General features: G+C 41.5%; 2 protein-coding genes across 3 annotated transcripts; both read left to right on the forward strand.

Moving 5' to 3' along the window:
• Window positions 1–307: 307 nt before the first annotated feature.
• olig4 (oligodendrocyte transcription factor 4) lies at window positions 308–1,463 on the forward strand. Its single transcript, XM_074661531.1, has one exon. It carries the CDS (start codon window positions 492–494, stop codon window positions 1,254–1,256), a length of 765 nt encoding a protein of 254 aa, XP_074517632.1. The 5' UTR covers window positions 308–491; the 3' UTR covers window positions 1,257–1,463.
• Window positions 1,464–6,664: 5,201 nt separating this feature from the next.
• On the forward strand, window positions 6,665–15,965 carry bsdc1 (BSD domain containing 1). 2 transcript variants are annotated; one of them, XM_074660027.1, is made up of 11 exons: window positions 6,665–6,899; window positions 7,473–7,527; window positions 9,260–9,376; window positions 9,551–9,718; window positions 10,019–10,073; window positions 10,572–10,687; window positions 10,895–10,963; window positions 12,457–12,544; window positions 12,634–13,119; window positions 13,287–13,390; window positions 14,445–15,965. In XM_074660027.1, exons 1-11 carry the CDS (start codon window positions 6,889–6,891, stop codon window positions 14,472–14,474), a joined length of 1,299 nt encoding a protein of 432 aa, XP_074516128.1. In that variant the 5' UTR covers window positions 6,665–6,888; the 3' UTR covers window positions 14,475–15,965. The 2 variants fall into 2 exon arrangements, with proteins under 2 accessions (XP_074516128.1, XP_074516129.1); XM_074660028.1 differs by having other exon boundaries at window positions 6,761–6,899; window positions 12,457–12,540; window positions 12,633–13,119.
• Window positions 15,966–23,101: the final 7,136 nt, after the last annotated feature.

Here is a 23,101-nt window from a genome sequence, read left to right on the forward strand (position 1 = left end):
TTGAAAATGGACTTAGTTCCCCTTTAACATAGTCCTGGTTAAATCCTGGTTGTACAGCCTAACACAACATGTGAACAACACAACTGTTTTGGTTAATGTGTAGGGGGGTTCATCAGGGTTGGGGGAGTTAAACGTGGGTGTGGGAAGGTGAAGCGGGGGCTGCAGGAAGGAGGGGTGAAAGTGTGTCCCTTCTGCAATTGGCTGTGGCTCTAAGTGTCTCATTATGCAGCTTTATTGTTCCTTTGTTACTCCGGCGGTATAAATACACCCCAGCGGGCCCAGAGGGTGACAGTTTAGACAGACTCACTCCTGTGGACACACTGATCATCACACTGAACAGCACAAACTCTGAGAGACTGTGGTGACACTACAGGGAACTGGAGCAGCTTGAGAGCAGAGAACTAGGAAGCATCTGTAGAATTTAAACTCCAGCAGGGTAGTATATTTTTGGACCATTTCTTTTTGCCCGACTTTAATCTACTCCAACCGAGATGGATTCTGACTCTGGCTCCGTCTGCAGCCGCTCCTCGTCCCCAGACCTTGTGGTGGACGACTGTGCCGGGAGCTTCTTCTCCAACAAGATGTTCCAGACGTACTGCCAAGAGAACAGAGCAGACGACGAGGCCGACGGCCAGGGCAGGACAGAGCGCTGCAGCGGGGGCGGTAAGGCCAAGACCAGGTCTGAGCCCAAAGAGATCGAGGGGCAAGACCTGAGGCTGAAAGTCAACAGCCGGGAGAGGAAGAGGATGCACGATCTGAACCAGGCGATGGACAGCCTGAGAGAGGTCATGCCATACGCTCACGGGCCTTCTGTCCGCAAGCTGTCGAAAATCTCCACCTTAATGTTGGCTCGCAACTACATCCTCATGCTGTCCGGCTCCTTGGATGAGATGAAGAAGTTGGTGGGGGATGTTTACGGAGGCGCCGCTGCCGCCGCCCAGAGCCGCACCGTCGCCCACCACGCCATCACCCCCTCTGCCCACCACCCTCTGCATCCTCTGGCTCAGTCCCTGCACGCTCTAGTAGCGCCCTCAGCTCTCCAGCATCACTCCTCACCTTCTCCCGCCACAACCCTGCATTCCCCTCCATCCGCCAGCTTCCTGGGTTTCCATGCTCCGGTCCAGGGCCTACTGAAGGACCCCCTCCACCTGGCTGGCTGCTACAGGCACTTCCCCGGCATGCCCTGCCCATGCTCGCTCTGCCAGCCTTTGCCCACCACTACCTCCACATTACACAGCCTGTCTATGACCAAGTGAGCAGGACTCTCTTACAAAAACTGACTTCTAACTGTTTGGATCAACACGATGAACCAAGCAGCTAAATGAACTGCTAAAACGATGGCTGGTGCCAGAGCTTGTACATACTGTATATATCTTCTGCCATTCAAACTGCTGCTATTTTTTATCAATTGTGTCTTCTGCATTGTTTATACAGAAATATTCCAAATGCACACAGGATTTTACCAGAGTAGCAAATACTGTAATTTATCTGATATCTGTGGTGATGAAACACTGTCAGAAATGGAAGTGGTATGTCCTATTGTATTGCAGGATTTCTATTTTCCTAAATTAAAATTTTGTTATAATAAGAACTCTTGTTTGCTTTTTTCTTCTATATACTATTTTTTTTTTTTCATATTTTTTGGTAGTTTTGTCTGAATACTGGTGAAAAACAAACAATGTCAGCCAGGTATTATTTCTTTTTACAAGGCAGCTACTTTTCTAGAAGGGTTTTAGACATACTGACAAACACAGCAGCTGTATCAAAACAATACAGACACATTTTCTTTAACTGAACAGAAGGGGGTTTTATTGGCGCTCAGGAAGGACAGCAGTGTAAAAATGGATATTTAGGAAAGGGGGCTGTCATTGGTTGCTAACCAGCTTTGGACAGCCTAACCTCTAAAGAGCTAGAGAGGGACAGAAGGACGAGACAATACGCCAGCACCAGAGGCTGAATGTGGCGTTCCTGAGCCAGGGGACCATCCATCTTCACCTCAACGGGGAGTAGGAGATGAAAGGACGACACAGGCGCCAGGAAGGCGCGTCACTTTTGTCTGACGCAGGCGAGGGACATAGCCGTGTCCTTAGCTCTAGGCCAGCGATTTGTCTCTGTCTCATAAGAACATGGGCATAGGCACACAAAGGGCAATTTTAAAGGAGAGGACGTAATGCAGTCAATTTAAAAAGTTTCTATAAAAACACACAGGATTCTCTTTTTTTAATTTTATAGTAAATATTTCCACATACTTTCAACACAAATGTGTTAAAAACTCAAGAGCTAGCTGATTCATAACAATGATTAATCCACCAAAACATAACTGTTATCCACACTGATTGCCATGAACATGATTTAGTCAAACAAGCCGACAATGGCCGGCCTTCACTTAGCAACAAATCAAGCGTGTAAAATACATGCTTATCCTCCCACGGCTGACAGATGAGTTGGAGATCAGGGGGAGAAATGAAGAGATGTAACTCATTCTCACCCACCTCCCTCCTACACCCACCTCCTCCTCCCCTCCCGAGAGCCCTGAATGGGTTCGAACAATAGCCATGCGTGGGACACAAAGGCCGAGGGAGTCCACGCTCTCGTGCCTGAGACACAGACCCCCTCCATTCAATCTACATTTCATCATGGTAACAAGCGCTGTCGGGCCAAAAGGCCTGACACCCTCACTCACCACAAAGGCGGTTAGCTCTAATATATGAGGCTATTGACACTGCAAAGAGCCCCTGTCAGTACTTTGGGATTGTCAGCTGTGGGACGTCTCAGTGGGGGGAGGCAGCTGCCAGCCAAACCAAGCGGCGGAGCTTCTGTCGTGGGGACCGGCGTTGCGGCGTCACCTGGTCCCTGGTCCCTTGACACAGAGACCCCGGGTCCTCCCACAAGGGCCCCCCCTTCACTCGGGCACAGGTGGGAATGGGAAGCAGAACACATTGTGGAGATTAGTGGGACTGGCCTCCCTTTGCTCTAGGTAGATAATTAGAGACACTGACTTGTGCAAAGCTGGTGTTTCCTGATCAGCAGCAGATGGTGTTAACCCACGGTGTGGCATCAGCGGTCTGGAGCATGTGTGGGTGTGATGTGTGTGGTGTGTAATGGATATGCTTCTTAAATCATACAATATGGACAGGTCCTCTGTGTGCCATTATGGTCAGCCACTGCTGTCATCACGGCGCTCTTTAGCATACGCTAACCAGCAGTGGCAGCTCTGCTTTAAGTCATAATGTTGTGCACAATTACCTCTGGAAATTAAATACAGCGATACAGAGAAGGATTATTTTAGCAGGGGTGGAGGAAGTATTCACATCCTTCATGGCATTATGGGATCACTTCTGATATTTGCATCTTATTTTCATATATGAGGTTATTTATCTTGTCCACATCTTGCTTACCTGCTGTATATGAACTATTTCTTTTATTCTGCACTTTACCATCATCTGTTTATGTATGGGCTCAGTGCTGCTTGATATATATGCTTTCATTTTTGTATGTCATACAGGGGTACATGGGTTTCAGATTTTTTATTTTTATTCTGTACATCTTTTAATCAGGAGGGCACTTTGTTCTTAAGCTTGAAAAGCGCCATATAAATAAAGTTATTATTATTTATTTAAGTAAAAGTACCAATATTACAATGGAATGATACAAGTTTATCAGCACTGATTCATTAATGTGTGACTAGCATTTTTGTTGTAGTTGGTCCAGGTGGAGGTTTTAGCTTCTTTATTAAGTGTTGGGCAGTTTAATCTACAGCATCTACATTTCTGTTGAGTGTCTGTATCTTGAAACAAGAGAGAATAAGGCAGGTAGGCACTAGAATTAAAAAAAATAAAAATGATTGTAAACAATTGAAACAAGTTCATTTGCATTCAAAACAGGTTGAAATATAATTTTTTAAACTTCTAATAAGAAAAAAGTACAATATCTGCCTCTAACATATAGTGAGGTAGAAGTATAAAGCATAACATGGAAGAACAAATACCTTAAATTGTGTTTAAGTACAATACTTGAGTAAATGTACTTAGCTGCTTTCCACCACTGCATTTTAGTATTCCATATTAACCATAATGGATGTATTAGAGAGGAGAGTTACAGCTCATAACCAATCGTAGGACTATGTTTTCTTCATAAACACCTACATACACATACGTTAGATGAAGTAATCCAAAATCTGAGATAAAATAGTACAAAATAAATCTACTTAATTGCTTATTAGCTGAAGAAGAAGAATTGCAAAAAATCAAAGACACTAAAGTTTTTTTTTTTTTAACAATACAAGGAATATCACACATTTACCCTTTTGTGCATCAAATGTCATGCAAACACTACACACCATGTAGACAGATGGATAAGTTAACTGCTTCAGTTACTGATCAATAGAGGAGTGCTTGTCCCAACTTGGCTCAGCTCAACCTGCATTGACAGAGTTAATTAGAGGACTGAAAGACCCAATTAAGAGGATTGAGGGGCCAGACAGGGGAGACATATTGAGGGACATACGCACACAATTGTGCAGCGTCTGGATGAGGGGGAACTTCAATTAAGGGAGAATACACTTCCAGAGGCTTGTTGCCTGTTCGGTTTCATTTTGTGCTCGGTAAAGCCTTACAGCCCCCTTTCCACCCAGAATGCTGATGAGGGAGAAAGCACAGCTGCTGGGGGTCAACACACACATATGCAATACGGCGTGCACATACGCTCACATGCACATCCACAGATGTACTGACAGAGCAGGAGATTGATGAGGGGATTCAGGTTGGAATCGCTAAACACTGATTAGCCAACATAATGGCTCAGGAAGGAGAGGTTCGGTCTGGATTCATTTGTTTGGTTTCATATGCAGCTTATTGGTTAAATGAGGTTTGATTAAAACCAAACAACTTGCATATGCTTAAATGGTTAGCCTCCCTCATGGAAGCATTGTGCTACTGTTTGTCCTCCTTTGTTTCAATGCACTTCTGCCAACTGTGATGGTAACTCCAAATGCATTTACTTAAACCTCCAGTAGGAGTAATTCAAGTGCTCTGAGAGATAACTAGACTTCTGCACCTCCTCATGGCTCTGTTAAAAAATCTAACCAGTGATGGGAGACTTTGACCAATCACAGGTCATTTCAGAGAGAGAGCGTTCCTATTGGCTGTGCTCCGGCTGGTGGGCGGTGCTTGGTATTTCCTCAACAGATCTCAACTTGGCTGCCAGGTCACAAACGTTCTCATTTCATAGCTCAACAGTACACTATAAGATGTTTCTGAAAACATTTGAGTTGAGAAATAGGCATTAGAGTAACAGAATATTGATTCATATTTGATCAGCGCTGCCTAGTTTCACCGTTTGATTGTAGTTCACCAGTGATTGACAGCTGCTCAGAGATGGCAGACTCCAGCTCGGCTCTGACTGGTTGTTTTCCTCCGGTATGTGAAATCTTGCAGATGCCATTAGGAGCACCGGAGGACACTGGAGGACACAGAGGCACATGATTTTATGCAGATTACCTGTCTCATGCATTACTGTCAGGTTATAGTGACAGAGTGTGTTTTTTTTTTATCATATTTGCTCCAATTCTACCCACTGCTGCTTTAACTTTTGATGACTTTTAACATAACTATTCCAAAGGAATTATGTTTTTTTATTTATTTATTTATTTGCACATACTGTATATAAAACTGCACAAAATCCAGTCAATGAAAAAAAATAAATAATAATGTGTCAGGAGAGGTCAAGAAGCCACAGGCTTAAACAAAGGACCTCCCCCTAACCCCAGGAGAAAGAAAAAAACAATAACAAAAAAGCAAAAAAGATCTTAACTAACATAATAACAACAAAAGTTAAACAACAACAAGAAGTACACAAAATGGGCAGAAAAACGTAACCAAACAGTGGAAAACAATCCAATAAAAATCATGAAATACACACACAAAACAGTACAGAAGAAAAATAAATATATCTAAACATATCAAAAGATAATTAGACATCATTAATTAAATGTGATGATAATTTCCTTTTAAAATGTTCTAAGGATAACGAGCTCTTGATAACATGTATTTTGGTGTTCCATATCCGTATTTGTAGTATTTGTATATTTGCAGCGCATTTAACACAAGTGTCTACACTGAGTACAGATTTCAAATGAATGTCATACTATTTTCTTTGTTAGTCCTAGACAAATATGTTACAGTTTCTGGCATAAATATGCAGAGGTATAGGCTACAAAACGTCTGACCTCATAAACAGTATGAGGTCACATGCAAAGTTTGGTTACTTCTTGTTTCTAACAATACATCAAAACAATAGAGAACAACTGAAAGTCCTCTCAATTCAATTCAATTCAATTCAATTCAATTTGCTTTATTGGCATGACTGTCAGGTGAACAATATTGCCAAAGCGTCAATTCAATATTAAATAAAAATAAAAAAAGAACAAAATAAAAACAAAAACATAAAGAAGTAATTAATGTTTGTTGTGTCAATAAAACAAACAAACAAATAAAACAACAATTAATAACAATATATTGCAATATCAAAGGATAAATGTAAAAAACAACAAAAAAACAAACAAATGCTCATTCTTTCAGTAAGCAGAGGAGCCCACAGTGCTTCTTCCAACACGACAGTCTCTTTGCCACTCAGTCTTCAGCGTTGCTGTCCAGTCTGTTCCTCTGCAGCCACCATAGAACGCATCGACTGTTCCCTGGTTACAAACTGTACAGTATTAAAACAGTGTTTTTATCCGCATCGTGGATGTAGTTATCTGTACATATATATATATATACTGCAGGAAGAAGGAAGTTATATCGGATCACGTGTGTTTTTATTATTTGTTTTCAAGCCACGCAGCCAGCGGGGTCAGAGTTCAGTAAATACTGATGATGTCATCGTGTGAAGATGGCTGAAGGGTGAGAGTGAACTCGGCTATTTACTTTATTTGCTTTATAACATATAAATGAGCGGAGAGCATCGACATCGAGCACACATCGTGTTCATTAGTGTGCTATGTGTGTAATGAGTATTAGTGTCGTTGCCTAGGTTACACGCTGTACTCTATATACAGCTCAACGGAGTCAGATCAGGAAGTGACTTTGTTTACCAAAACATTAGCCTGCATAGCATTAGCCTGGTTAGCTGCTTCAAATCACGCTGTAACAAAGAGTGCGCTGTGTTTACACGTCCTTTACTGTTACACCGAGCACTTAACATGTAGGTTCAGCTTTACAAACCGTACTCGTGGCACATTAAGCCTGCAGGGCGGTGATAGATGACGTTAGCTGGCTCGTTAGCTTGCTAGCCTGTGTGTGTGTCAGTTAGCTAGAGATAGCAAGAGATAGCTTGAGAGAGTCAGCAGCTGACTAGTCATTACGTCTGGAGTCTGGGCTATATTGACAAAGCGTGTTTGTACAGCGGTCGTGCAGATGTGGTGTTGTGATTATGGAGATATGATCTTTGCTGTTTTGGTGTCTGTGTGTTTACAGAGAAGGCTGGTGGGGAGGCTGGCTGCAGCAGAGCTTCCAGGCTGTCAAAGAAAAGGTAATCCACAATCAAGAAGTCACCCAGATCATAGACAATTACAGCACTTTACTGTATCATTAGTTTGCCAGCATTTGCAATGTTATGTCTGATGTTGTTCTGGGGACAAGGCCAGCCACTACTCCCCCTTCAATGTTTAAATCACAACATAAAAACAACATATAAGATAAGGTATTCCTTTATTAGTCCTGCAGTGGGGACATTAGCAGTGTGCAGCAGCACAGGGGAGAGTGCAAAAAACAAGATGCATCAGCTAACACATTAAAAAAAGAGCTAAACAAAGTGAAACAAAACATGAACCATTTAAATAGAAGGAAGTATAAAAATAGGAGCAGTATATACAGTATTGACAATAAACAGACTATTAAAGAAATAACACAAGGGGAAAATGATATTGCACAGTGAGAATGAAATGAAATTCCACCTGAAAATATCAGGTTATTGTCAGTTTTTTGGTGTGTTAGTGGTCTACTGGGACCAATGCTGGTTGTGGAGTCTGACAGCTGCAGGAAGGAAGGACTTGCGTTAGTGCTCCTTCACACACTTTGGGTGGAGCAGCCTGTCGCTGAAGGAGCTCTCCAGTACTGAGATGGTGTCCTGCATGGGGTGGGAGTCATTCTCCATCATGGATGACAGCTTAGCCATCATCCTCCTCTCTCATATATAACATGTATACAACAAAAGTTAGATTTTAGTGCACAAGAAAGAATGAAAGATCAGAGCCAAAACATATAGATACCCAGGCACTGTTATTACTGACAAAATAAGATTCATAGATGTAAAACTGCAGTGGTCAGCAAAGGCTGTTTTTTCCCCCCAAATAACTTGAACTCCTCTCAAATCCTCAAAAGCTGACCACACAAGTTGTACAGCTTTATGTCCAAATCTGTATTCGCACCTTTCTGTGGTGACAGTGTGATTTTAGAACCTTTACCTCTTGCCAATAAAAACTGGTTGCGCAGCATTTTTAAGGTTGTTTCAAAGACATGATTTAAAGTGTCCCGGCTGTCTGTTACCATGATTGAGAAAGTTACAGCTATTCAGGTCTCAGAACATGATGTTCCAGGAAGACATTTGAGAACAAGTAGGATGATTAGTTCACAGTGTCTGAAGGTTGTTGACCTATCAGGCCTCCTTAATAAATTAAAATCTCCATTAAATTTTACTGCTTTTCTTGAAGTTTTTTTATATTTACGTTCAGGGCTGTCGCAATATCTATCAGATTTTCATTACATGATTATCATGGCAAAAAGAATTCACGATAACAATATTAACGCAATATCTTTAGAATATTTCAAAAAGAAAAATCATAATAACAATGCTATTAGTCACATTCATCTTTAACTTTGTTTATTGTGCGTTTTGTCTCTTTTTTTGTCAAATTAATTACACTCATAGGAAGGTAGAGAGACAATCTGCAACCATAACTGTACAAAAGCGTGATTTAAAAGGCGCTGGATTATTTACACAATATTATCATGTGTGTATTATTAACATATCAATATTTAATTTTTTATTTTTTTTTAAATATCACGGTTATCGTCAATACCAGTATATTGCGACACCCCTATGTTTTCTGTCTATTGATGGCGTGAGCGGTTATTCCTTGTGTTATTTGAATGTTATGCTTTTATGCACAAATACACTTGTCTGACACAATCATTTCTTAATGGAGATGAAAAAGCTGAATCTTGATTTTGATTTTATAATTATTTGCCTCTCTTCTTCGCAGTCAACTGAGGCCTTAGAGTTCATAAAGCGAGACCTGACAGAGTTCTCCACTGTGGTGCAACATGACACGACCTGCTCAATTGTGGCTACAGCCCATGCTGTCAGGAACAAGCTTGCGGTAAGTTGCAGCCTTTACCTTGTTTATTGTTTTTATCTAAGTGTCTCTTGACAATCAAGCATTCAAACGGTGGTTGTAAACCCGGTCAGTAAACCCACGTCGCATATCTACAGTAAGAATGGGGTGTTAGTTGCTAAATGCCAAATGTAACCTGTCTATTTGTGCTGTTTCCAGGTGGAAGGTTCCTCTGAGACCTCAGAAAAGGTGAAGAAGAGCCTCTCTAGTTTCTTAGGGGTGATAACAGACACGCTCGCTCCACCCCCTGATAAAACCATTGACTGTGATGTAATCACACTGGTGGCAACGCCATCAGGAACTACAGAGATCTACGACAGTTCTAAGGTGGGCAACAGTTCAACTTGTACTTTCAGCTGCAAAAAAAAAGGCTTTAAAGTCGCCTGTTAATACGACAGGTTGATTGTAAATGATAAAACAGCACAGCTAAGCATTGTGAATCAACATTTAAATGGAAAATGTAACCTTCTGGTTCATCTCCTTGAAAATATTGAACAAAGTGTTGGATTCAGGACAGATTTAGGTTTCTTATGTTTCATCATAAGAGGCTGCAGGACTGTGAAAGTGAGCACATGATGTACATGTTGAGACAAAACAAGCACAGCTGAGCATTTGTTTGTCCTGCAGGCACGTCTCTACAGTTTGCAAGCTGACCCTGCTACATACTGCAATGAGCCCGACGGTAAGACAGCAAAGACACAGTGAAGTAGTGCAAGACCTCCACCAGAATGTTAGACTGGTATTAGTTATATTGTGTTTGAAGTAAGGTATTCTTAAATATTGTCGTGCTTCTGATTGCGAACAGTAGATGTTCATAATGTAGATACTATTCCACCTTTTAAGATTACTCACTATCTATACTACACATCTGTTTTTGTGCGGTGACACATAAATGCCCCTAAATGTCCGATCATAAAAGTTATATTATCCGCCTTTTAAAAGCTGCCCTGACAACTCAACTTTTTGTTCACCATTCTTAAAGCGTTGCCAGGATTTGAATACTAATGAGTGATGGTACCAGTGCTGAATTATTAGTTTGCTGGATTTGTGTGGTGACCTGCAATTTAATTAAAAACGTGATAATTGTAAGATTGATGGGATAATACATGTGATCTTAATATTTGCTGATGCTCTTTGGTGTCTTTTGAGTTTAATTTAATGAGAAGTTATTTTTGTCCAGGTCCCCCGGAGCAGTTTGACAACTGGCTGTCCGGCTTCAGTTTGGAAGATAAGAAAGGAGAAATCTCAGATCATTTGGTCAACAGTCCCTCTGTACGAGCCCTTTACACCAAAATGGTAGGTATTGATGCTTTTGTCAACCCTTACTGTTACGGAGCACAGCCTCTAGTTTTGTTTTGAAGTAAAACATTACATTCATTTGGCAGACGCTTTTTATCCAAAGCGACCAACAACAAGTGCTTTTAAATGCAAAAAAGAACAAGATGTCATCAGGAATTGGAAGTAAAAACAAGATGAGGACAGTTTTGTTTTTTTTCTTCACAGGTGCCGGTTGCTGTATCCCATTCAGAATTCTGGCAGAGGTATTTCTACAGAGTCTTCCAGCTGGACCAGGTAATCCTGCTATTTTATATTCTAAACTGCAAACTATCCTCAATGCTGTATGTCTTTCCCTTCAGCTCAATTCATTGTCTTTGGTGCCACCTGCTGGTTGAAACATGCTCGAGGTCCTGAGTCACTGCCTGTTGCTCCATCTGCCTAGTGTGCCTGTAGAAAGCATTGGTTATGTGTTATTTACTTTCAAGCTAAAGTTGTTATCTTTGATCAAATATGATTATAAAAACTATATCCTATATCCTGACAGTAGGGCATGCAAAATCATGTGCCTCTGTGTCTTCCGGTGCTCCTAATGGCATCTGCAAGATTTCACAGACCGGAGGAAAACAACCAATCAGAGCTGAGCAGTCTCTACAGCAGCTGTCAATCACTGATGGCGAAACTTAAACTCCGATCAAACGGTCAAACTAGACAACGCTGATCAAATATGAATCAATATTCTGTTACTGTAATGCCTATTTCTCGCCTCAAATGTTTTCAGAAACATCTTGTAGTGTACTGTTTAGTTGTAAAATGAGAAAATTTGCTCCAGCTGGTTGGCGGTACTTGCTGTTGGCTTGACTGTTTTCAACATGGCGGCCGAGTCACAAACTTTCTGATTTACAGCTAAACAGTACACTGACAGCTGCCCAGAGACTGGCCGGCTCCAGCTCGGCTGTGATTGGTTGTTAAGGTTCGGGCACGGTAGAAACTTGCAAATGCCATTAGGAGCACAAGGAGGGAATTTTTTCACAGATCATTTGTCTTATGCACTAATGTCAGGATATAGTGACAGTTTTTATATGAATAACGTTTTATCATATTTGCTCAATGTTACCGACTGCAGCTTTAATTGAATGAGCGATTATTTGGTCTTAAAACATGTTTAAATTTAAATAACACAAAGACGGTGTTTGTTTACAAAGTTGTTGGACAATCAGTATTACAATACATTTTTACAGACGGCAGATCTTTTTCAAAATTTACAATACCAGAAAAGTAGCAACACCAAAATAAGCTAAGGCAATCAGGTACAACAGCCCTTTAATCAGTCCTATCTCTGAAGCTACGACTGTGTCGTATTCTGCTTTTTGACATAGTATTAGAGAGATGTAGATTCTAAGGTAAATCTGCCAGCCGTCTGTGGTAGTGTGTTGTACTGCATTAATGAAACTGTGATTACACAACAACAAGGCATTCACAATCAGAGGTCAACAACATAAAGGAGAGGAAAGAAAAACTAATGTAACACACATTCATTACGTAAGGAAGGCCGCTTGCATTGTTGTTTTTATGTATTTTACCGTTTTATTGGTCTTATTTATTGGTGCATTTTGCTCCTGATGACCTCTGTCTTTAACACCTGTGTTATTGCTTGTATTTATTTATAACCTTTTTCTTGTAAAGCACTTTGAGCTGCACTTTATGTATGAAAGGTGCTGTATAAATAAAGTTTATTATTATTATTATTATTGCAAATATTAAAATTTGACTCTGATTGTGTTTTCTAGGAGGAGGCGAGGAGAGTGGCATTGAAGCAGAGGGCAGAACAGCCGACACACACGGAGACCCTGGGCTGGGAGGAGGAGGAGGAGGAGGGTATGCTGTCTTCAGTTTTACATTGCAAATAAGCAGGTAAACTTTAAAACCTGTCACTTACACTCTGTTGTTCATGCTGTTCCTGTCAGATGACTTCCTCGGCGCCACGTCATCATCTCTACTCAACTTTACGCCCCCGTTGGACAACAGCTCGACCCGGATGACCTCGACGCCTCCCACGGGAACCTATCTGCTGAGCCCTGTCCTGTCTCCCAGCGAAGAGCGCGACACCGCCCTCTCCGTCAGCAGCGACAGCGTCAGCCTGCCGACGCAGGTGGAGGTGCGGCCGGAGCCCGTTGCCACGGAGCTGGCCAAGAAACTGACAGAAGCTAGCTTGGAAGATGTTTCGGACAAGACACAAGAAGAGCAGAGGCCTGGAAAGAGTGACTCGCCTCCCGAGGCTCAAGTGGAAACTGTAACCCAGCCAGAGGTCACCGTCGACGGGGCGTCAGCGCGGGCTGCTGCCCTCACTTCTAAACCAGAAGCAGCGAAGGAGGAGGGGCCGCAGGACCTGAGAGTGTTCGAGCTCAACTCTGACAGCGGGAAATCTACGCCCTCTAACAATGGCAAGAAAGGTACGGTGACTTGAGGACGTTTGTCAGTTGGCAGTGAGATTCTGTATAAATCCAAACAGGATTAACTTCAGTGGTGTGGTTATGAGTTTTCCACCTAATAGGCTTAGAAGAAGAAGCAGCAGAGTCAAGGTCACAGAAAAGTTCCGAATGTGTCTCTCTGTCTCCAGGGTCCAGCACCGATGTGAGCGAGGACTGGGAGAAAGACTTCGACCTGGACATGACAGAAGAAGAAGTCCAGATGGCGCTCTCTAAAATAGAAGCTTCTGGAGAGGTTGGTGTTGGGACATTTACCAGAATGTTAAAGGTCTTGATAACATTTTTGTGTAAACAAATCATTTAAAAAAAATACATCCACAGGGCTTTTTCAGATTTTTTTTTTTTTCTTAAAAGCAATATTATGAATTCATCATTTTAAAAATGTTGACGGGTCCAAAATGAATGTTTGTTTGGTTTATCTCTGTGGGAGATATGTGACGTTTGGTTCCCACTTCTAACAAGGCTTGTGAGCCAATCGTATAACAACGTTGGTATCATATGGTATCTCTGTGTCGTCAGCGATCAAGTTGCCAGTTAGAGTGGAAAGAACAGATAATCGGCCGAGTGTCTCCGTCAGGCTGAAGAATATGTGAATATTTACCGTGACAACTGACATTAGCACATATGAGCTGTCTTAGCTTAATCGTCCGAACAACAATAACACATAAAATTACAATTCGGCATATTTAAACAACACCAACAACACAACTACGAACAGCCATAGTCCTTACAACCGTAACTAATGTGTTGTCACCAGTTAGATTGTCAAAATGATCAAAATAACCGCTTCAATCCCCGAGGAGCTACGTTAGCATCTTAGCATGTAGAACGTTATAGTTCCCTCAAACAATGTATAACGAAGATGTGCATCAGAGGAGATTCAGAAGTAGGTCGCCGACTGAAGAATAAGTCGTGTATACCCCTGCACCACACCACTGATAAGACGACAAGCTAAACGTAACCTAAAAATAGATATCTTTACCATATACCTTACATGAATCTTGAAACACCACCCGCACAAAGTAACATAAATCTATAGCTAATGTATAAGCTACATGTTATGAAATCACTTTTACTCCACCATGAAAGATGTGTCTCACTCCACTCGGACATAAAATATGCAGGTTGTGCAACGAACCGGTAACCGCTTGTTGTGAAGTGAATGCAGTGGAACGGGGGAGGGAGAATGCAACCTCTAGTGGCTGAATGTTATAAATAGCAACTTTAAATTAAAATATAAAAAATGTAGAATGTTTCACTAACCCCTTTTCCTTTTTTTTTTTTACCAGATGGACGAAGACTGGGAGAACTGGGACTGAGAGCCGCTGCAACACGAACTCTGTCCCGCCATTAAAAGCAAGTTCTCGGCAGACGAACCATGCTTAACGTGTTTTAACTCTTTGTCCACACTGTCACCATGTCATGATTGTCAGTAGGGGATTTTCCGGCGGGTTTGGACCATATTGGTAAACCCGTTGAAAAGAGCAACGGGGAGACCAAGGCAATAAGAATCACACTGCTCCGTCAGCTTAGTGCAGATAGGCCGCTGGCGAGGTTCATGACTCAGGTCTTGGCTATTATCTTGGAGTAACTTCTGACTTAGAGAGCATACGACACTAGTCACGACCTTTTTTTTTTTTTAAAACTTGAGGACACGCAGTGACAAGTCAGAATGTGAAAGGTGTCACCGCAGCAGGGGAGGAGCTGTTTTCCCCTTTTTTTTCTTTATGCCATTAAACACATCACATATGTTGCGAGCGCATTGCAAGTTGGGCAGTGACTTAACAGCAGGCTGCAAAATAGCCATAAACTATAATGCTGCTTGTCAACTTTCTAAGACGAAATGCTTTACAAGGGATTGTTGAGTGAGGATTATCGATTGATTTAATTCTACGTGTACCCCTTTCTTTCTCATCTTTATTATGCAAGTGAATCTTCAAAATGAAAACTATTTTGGCCTTTCATATAGAGCACTTTTTCATTTTGGATTCACTCCCGACACTAGATATATGGCCTTGTAAAACACACAGCAGTGTGATAATGTAATCCAAATGTTTTTTTGTTACCAGTCAGTCACCTGAAACACAACCAGATAATGTTTCATTATTAGTTCTTACCCTTCTCTTTGTGATTCATTTAAATATATAAGCTTGTTGCAGGCGGTAACTCTGTCACGTTTAAATGAGTTGTCTTGTTTGGGTCGAGGGAATTCATTAACTTGTTAAGAGAGATTTGACTTAAGGAGAATTCAAACTGGTTCCGGTGTCGTGATATTGGATTTTTTGGCTTGAAATTGAGTTTAGCGTCTGTTATTTACTTGTATAGGAAACAAATCGGTGATAAAGTTTCTCAAAACGGCTCAACAGACAGCGTGCTAAGTAGGCCAAGGAGCAACACGAGCAACGCTCCACGCTTTTTTCCGACTTCCTTCTCCATCATCTGTAATGTAACCGAGAAAAATAATCCTAGAGATGTAATATTTATACTAAAATAAGTGCTTAATTATTGTATAATGTGCTTTGGATTTGCATGTCTGTGCAATAACATGCAAAGCATTGTGCAGATGGTTACCGTTGAGTTGTATGTTATTTTTCGGTAAAGACATCGGCTGTTCTTCTTCAGGTTCTTGTGTTTCCGACAACGTGTTGCATGTCTGTAACTCTCGGCTGTGTACTCCTCTTCAGATTCACACTTTGAAACTAATCAAAGATGTTCTACACACGTCTGTTTTCAAAGCTGTCAAGTTCTTTCTTTTTTTTAAGTCACTATATTTTTCAAATGATCATTGTCATTAAAGGATTCATGGCTAAGGGGCTTAGTGTCGTGCATTGTAAAATACTCCAGTACAGTATGTCCATATTGCTACTGAACCAGACTAGGCTACAAAAACACTATAATTAGTGGAGCGTTGAGGTTCTTCAATTACAGTGGAAGCGATGCACAGGAAATCACCACACATACCAAAACTATTTGCTCATAACACCAACTGAATGTTAACATAACTACAATGTAGAAATAATGGGTCTATTAAACTTGGAAAAAAAAGTGGAATTTCACAATAAAAAGTAAACCAAAGAGTTCCTCTAAGCAACGTTTGGTTAAAACTTTAACTGAAGGATCACTGAAATGGTACACCTTTTAAAGTATTTCCTCCTGAGAGATGACACTATAGAGGATTGCTATCTGTGCCCCCGTACAGAAGGGTGGGGGTACAGACAGGTGGGCCTGTCCCCACCCACAGGCTCAGAAAGTCTGTGGGTAGGGGCTTTTCAGAGGAACCAGTCAGTTCTACGAACAAAATAGTCACTAATTCAATCTAATTTACAATCTTATTTTTAGAATTTAATATGAATTCATGGTACTATATGTGTGGGTAGACACTTCAAAGGTTTGTCTGACTCAAACACTTTGTCCCTCTGTATATAGTAAACAGCTTATACAGTGTATACTGTATATCACTAACAGATTCTGGTCATCCTTTTTGTAGTGTTCAGTTGTAATGACTTTGCAATGTAATGCATTAAAATGCTTTCATTGCTAAATATTTCCCCTCGTATATACAGTATTTTGCATCAGCTTGTATAGCTTTCCATTGAAAGATAGTTTACACTGAGTGAAATATTCAAACTCAAGATTATACTAAGCTATTAGGGCTGTCAAAGTTAACTCGATAGCGCAACTAACTTCTTTAATGCATTAAAGCAACTTGCAATTTTTAGGTTGTAGCGGGCTCAGTTTTATACTGATACTGGCAGCATATGAAACTAGAAAACCTAAAGAATCCATTGGTACTAACCATGTCATACTAGCTTGTCGCGAAGAAGGCTTATTAATAATGCCCCAAACTTGTGCTAAATTTTGGCGAGGAAAAACTGTCATGGCAATTTTCAAAGGCATCCCTTGACCTCTGACCTCAAGATATGTAAATGAAAATGGTTCTATGGATACCCACGAGTCTCCCCTTTACAGACATGCCCACTTTATGATAATCACATGCAGTTTTGGGGCAAGTCATAGTCAAGTCAGCACACTGACACACTGACAGCTGTTGTTGCCTGTTGGGCTGCAGTTTGCCATGTTATGATTTGAGCATATTTTTATGCTAAATGCAGTTGAGTGAGGGTTTCTGGACAATATTTGTCATTGTTTTGTGTTGTTAATTGATTTCCAGTAATGGATATATACATAGATTTGCAGCAAGAATACGTGCCCACTCGCATGTTGATAAGAGTGTTAAATACTTGACAAATCTCCCTTTAAGGTACATTTTGAACAGATAGAAAATGTGTGCTTAATTTGCAATTAATTGCGATTAATCATGGACAATCATGCGATTAATCTAAAATATTTGAATCGATTGACAGCTAAAGATATAAATGAAAATATTTCTAGATGTCTTATGCATAGTTTTATACACATTTCTCCAAAATTCAGCCTGACATAGCTGGCGTCTTTGGACACTTTAGAGCCTTCAATAGAATTCTAAATAAAGCTCTGTGGGTTTGAACAATGTGTTTGTGATGAACGGCTCACGGGTGGATTGGTTAGATATAAAAACAAATTTCGAATTCAAGACTCTTAATGTAAAGTTTTGGAACATTATAAGCAATATCTGTACATGTTAAAATCTTTAAGAACGCCTGCAGTATAAAAACGAGTCACCTGATGTCACTGTTGCTCCATATCGACCCGCCCCAGTCCCAACCTGCCACTCCTTTTCTCTCAGCTGCAGCATCCATCTCATACACAGACATGGATGGATTGGCCACATGTTCTTCTGACATACCATTGTTCATCATCTGCTGCATTAATGATATCATTTCTGCAGCTTTCTTTCATTTTATTACAGAATCTCTCTTAACTTGCCCTCACTGACTGGATGCCTCAGGTGGTGCAGTCGATGAAATGTTTCTGTGGTGTTTGTGGTGGCATCAGCTGGGCTAATGTAGGTCACTGTGTAGGGACACCTGTGCAGCGTGCTGGCTCTGCAACATGGATGCTGCTGCCTGTAAAGATGGCTACTGTCTGTGTCTGTCTGGCTTTGGGTGCGTACAACACCGAGTGTGTATGGTGGGTGTGGTTGTAGGGGGGCTTGATGAGTGACTGGATGATGAAACAGACGAGGGGATGCGTGACCGTCAGTCTGTTGCACCAATGTCAAGACTAACATCAGTGCGGAGGAAAATTCAAATGAGGCACCAATCTCCCTGTCAAATGTACACGATTTAAAGGTCTTATTGATAACATGTTTTTATAGACAAATATTTAAAAAAATAATACATCCACAGAGCTTTTAGAAAGGTGCCGAATAAAGGCTTTTCCTGAAAAAAATTCAGATTTTGAAATTATCTTTTTTTTTTAAAATTTTGGCGGGTCCAAAATGAATGTTTTGTTTATCTCCGTGGAAGATATCTGACGTTTGGTTCCCACTTCTAACAAGGCTTGTGAGCCAAAACGACATTGGTATCATGTGATATCTCTGGGTCCTCCTTTAAAAAAACGAATAAATGTCTGAGATTGACGGTAAGTGCCTGGCAACCACTTGTTGTGAAGTAAATGTAGTGGAACGGGGGAGGGAGAATGTGACATCTAGTGCCTGAATGTTATCAATAGCACCTTTAAAGACGAATAAACAGAACCTTGAACTTTGATTGCCTGCAAGCATGCTATTGGATATATTTAAAAAAAAGATTATTCAGGGCCAACTCAGGCAAATCCAATTCATCATCTAAGGGCTGTAAAGACTCTTGAGCTGTGCTTTTGTTGCTGCAATTACCTGCTTATTTGTTGAATGATATTACCGCTCTTTTATTCTGAAACCCCTCACAGCCCTGTAGTAATGGCTTATGCATATGCTGCCCGAACCAGACCCCAAATAACACAGACACCATATACATTACATTCTTTCTTACTCTGTTCCCACTCGGAGGTCTTAGTCAGCAGAAAGGCTGTAAAGGAATTTCCTGTCGAAGCCCACCGCTCCCTGGGCCTGGCTGGCTGCTGCTGTGTGTGTGTGTGTGTGTGCGCTTTACATTACCTCCGACTCTCACCAATGTCATCTACAGATCATTTCACCGTGGACAGACAATGAAGAGGGGGGGGGGGTGGACGCCAATCAGACAGAGGGGAGAGAAATACTTCCCTCCTGAGGATCTATTCAGAACCCTTTTCCCCTTGTAATCCATCCTTGACCGAACACTTCCTGCTTCTCTTTCTGCCTCTTTGACTTTCTCTCTCTCTCTGCCATCCATGCATATACAGTAAACTGTCACAAACGCAGTCACACTCGTTCCCAACGCTCGTACAAATGCGTACACGCAGAGAGAGAGTCAGAATGAGGTCATTGTCTTGAGGGGCGAGCATTATTCTCGGCACCCTAAAGCGAGAAACCCTGTAACCCCTCTGCCTTTCAATACGCACAAAAGACTCCCTTTGAGGGAGGAGGCAGACTCCTATGGAATGTGTTACCAGGGTTTTCTATAACGACTTGCCTCCCAATGCACACTCATTTCATATGTGTGTGTGTGTGCATCCCTGCATCTTTGGGCCTTAGTTCTGTGTATTTCATTCAACTCCAGCTCATTTGGACCATTAGTTATACTCTATCTGATAGGACCTGACATCTTATGTGTGAACTACACATCCAACATAGCTTTCTCCCCACCACAAAGAGAGAAAACACAGCCACCAGGCAAAGCGTTGATCCATTGCTGAGCCTTGTGGGGTGGGAGGAAAAAAAAGAAAGAAAACAACTTCTAAAGGACTCTTGAGATGCCTCCGGATTTTTCCATGACAAACCATCGCCTTTCCCAATGTCAGGGCGGTGGGAACGGGCCACTTTGTTTGTACGAAGCGGTGTCTGGGAGGAATGCGGGGTTTAGCCGAGAAGGGCGGGGGAAAGTATGATAACTCCCACTCCATTCAGATTTATGTTCAAGACAGAGGGGCTCCTCTGGATGCATGTCAGGGGACCAGTAGAACACCGCCCCTCTACTCCGGGGCCTGCCAAAGCAAATGTTTAGCCGAACAAACCCCTCGCTATTCTTCTTTACATCCAATTCCCTGTCTTTCTATTCTGTGTGTCTTTCTCTGTGCCATCACATGGAAAAGTGAGTCTTCTGTGAAGCTTTGACACATGCAGCACATTTTGTGTTCATATTTCAGTCTGCACTCTGCGTGAACGGGAGCTACAGTAGTTTGTGGTTTTTGAGTTTTGAACCAGATTATAAACCAGAGTTGGCAATGATGAGTGATTTTCAAGACCGTGGAGAGTCTGCTCAAAGTGTCAAGTCGGTAGTGTGAACGTTTTTGGCATCATTGGGCAAAAAATTCCATCATAACCTTTCAGCATATTGTAATTCAAGTGTTCTGAGAGAAAACTAGACTTCTGCACCTCCTCATGGCTCTGTTTTCAGGCTTTAGGAAAATCTAGCCTGTGATGGGAGACTTTGGCCAATCACAGGTCGTTTCAGAGAGAGAACATTCCTATTGGCTGTGCTCTGGATGGTGGGCGGTGCTTGGTATTTCCTCAACTGATCTCAACACGGCTGCCGGCTCACAAACTTTCTAATTTTAAAGCTAAACAGTAGATGTTTCTGAAAACATTTTATGTAAGAAATAGACATTACAGTAACAGAATATTGATTCATATGCCTAGTTTGACCGTTTGATCGGAGTTTGCGAGTGATTGACAGCTGCTCAGAGACAGCAAGGCTCCACCTCGGCTCTGACTGGTTGTTTTCCTCTGGTCTGTGAAATCTTGTAGATGCCATTAGGAGCACCGGAGGACAACATTTTTTTCCTTCAGATTACCTGTCTCATGCACTACTGTCAGGATATAGTGACCGTTTTATAAAAATAACTTTTTTTAATCAAATTCTACCCAGTGCTGCTTTAACTTTCTTGCTGAGAGTTAACTGAGAAGATTGATATCACTCTTATGTTTGTAAATATGAAGCTATAGCCAACAGCCAGTTAGCTTAGCTTAGCATAAAGACTGGAAACAGCTAGCCTGGCTCTATCCAAAGGCTTTAGGAAGTCCCTGCTCCTGGCCAAGGAAAGGTCCGGCACACAACTCCCTAAACCACAAGTTTTAAACAATTAAAATGTAATGAGAGGCACTGGTAGGGGAATTTGTAACTTTTGTTTGTAATTTTTGTTGGATTGTTCACCTAAAATCCGGACAAATCGGAATAAAATCATGTAGAATGAGCTGGTTAATTCAGAAAAATGTTGGTGCCTTCAAATGGGGTCGTGTTTACCGTGTTCACAAGAAGAGTCCATTAGAACGCCCCCCTCTTGTGGTATTCACAACCTCGTAAGTGGAAAGTTTCATGAAAGCTCAGAGTTCACGACTTGTGACGTGTTTGTTGACGTTGTCAGAAATGGAGGAGGCCTTGGAATTAAAATTTTTGGTGCATAATAAGTGAATATATTGTAATTTTAGTCGTTTATTGGTATTCTTCGTAATTTAACAATAGGTCTGAGGAAAATGTTGATATTCCCAATGGCCTCGTCTTTTTACTCTGTCATTATGCCTTTACATTTCCTGCATTATGTTACCCACTTGCTAGCTTGCTAAATTGTTAGCCTCTGTGGCTTTTAGACGCCAACAGTAACGTTAATATTGCCGTTGCTTAGCAGCGGTGTTCTCACGACTTCACCACCTAGCATATCGATACACATCTTCCCATGTTGTAAACACAAGCTCACAAGTTTCATTTAAAGGCACCATGTGCCCTTCCCAATCTTTTCAGATGATATGTTTTAAATGTCCTCGCTTTAGCAACTGATTTTACAGACGACAGTTACTGCATACTCTTTAACCTGCTGAAATATCACGTTCTGATTTTCTTTAAATTGTTTAGCAGGTTCCTGGGGTGGATGTGTGATGTGTGTGTTATTTCAAAGTGGGGTAGGACTTTAAAACCTCTTAAAGTTTCTTCAAAACCCACCTTTTCTCCGATGAACCCAACGGACACATTTGCAAATGCAGCCCTCAGCCTGCGACTCATTTTGTCCTCTTTTTCCAATTCTTTTAACAGCGGGACCAACCGCTCCGAATGTCCTGTTCCCCTCTGTCCCTTCGTCCCTCCACCTCCTCCTCTTTTCATTACTGTCCCATTCATTCATTTATTCTCATTCTTCTCCACTGCTCTGGGACACCAGTGGACCCATTCATCTCTCTCTCTCCCTCCCTTCCTCCCCGGCCTATCAGAGGACCACACACTCCCTCATCTCATCTGATGTCTGGTAATTGAAGGTGAGATTGTTTTGGTGCTGGAGGAGAGGCGAGGCCGAGCCAAGTTTGACTGTCTGCAGCCATGCAAATTAGACTGTCAAAACTTCACGGGAGTGAGGCCGACACTAGCTAGACTGTTACATAAATCTGCCTTGTAAATTGCAGCATCCAAGAGGCAAAGCTCTGCAGAATGCTCCCTGGAGACGAGGATAAGGGTCTGCTGAGGACTCCTGTTGGACTAAGTTTAAAAATAGACCACTGATGGGATTTTTCTGCCCATTTTTCATCATTTTAATATTTTTCTGGGCACACCGTTATTCATTTTTCCATACTTTTTATACTTTTTAGCCATGCGTGCAGCTTGGCTCTATGGATGGCCATGTCAGTCGATTAGTCGGTTGGTCCATGTCGCGTCTCATTTGTTTGACTGTTTCTTGCTTGGGACCAGTAATCTCCTGTAGTCCCTGATGGTTGCCGAGCTACTGATCCTGACCAAGAAATAGTCTGGCACATAACCCCCATGTAAAACAATGATTTATCATTTTTACACTTTTGTTTTTGTAAGAAATAAGCCAGTGGTTCTCAACCTTTTTCCTGTCAAGGACCCCTAAATTGATACACGTAGGTCACAGACCCCCATTTGATACGATTTCGCTTCAGGAACCTCCGTCTAAAAAGATTTTGGTTGTTAGATATGATTAAGGT

The sequence above is a fragment of the Sebastes fasciatus genome, chromosome 15 (assembly GCF_043250625.1).
Source record: "Sebastes fasciatus isolate fSebFas1 chromosome 15, fSebFas1.pri, whole genome shotgun sequence".
NCBI classification, from domain to species: Eukaryota; Metazoa; Chordata; class Actinopteri; order Perciformes; family Sebastidae; genus Sebastes; species Sebastes fasciatus.

Excerpts from the sequence above, each read along its gene's own strand:
- olig4 (XM_074661531.1), top strand. The coding sequence starts at position 492 with ATGGATTCTGACTCTGGCTCCGTCTGCAGCCGCTCCTCGTCCCCAGAC.
- bsdc1 (XM_074660027.1), top strand. Across the intron at positions 10,074-10,571 it reads ATACTGCAATGAGCCCGACG|GTCCCCCGGAGCAGTTTGAC; the intron begins GTAAGACAGCAA and ends ATTTTTGTCCAG. Across the intron at positions 13,120-13,286 it reads CTCTAACAATGGCAAGAAAG|GGTCCAGCACCGATGTGAGC; the intron begins GTACGGTGACTT and ends CTCTGTCTCCAG.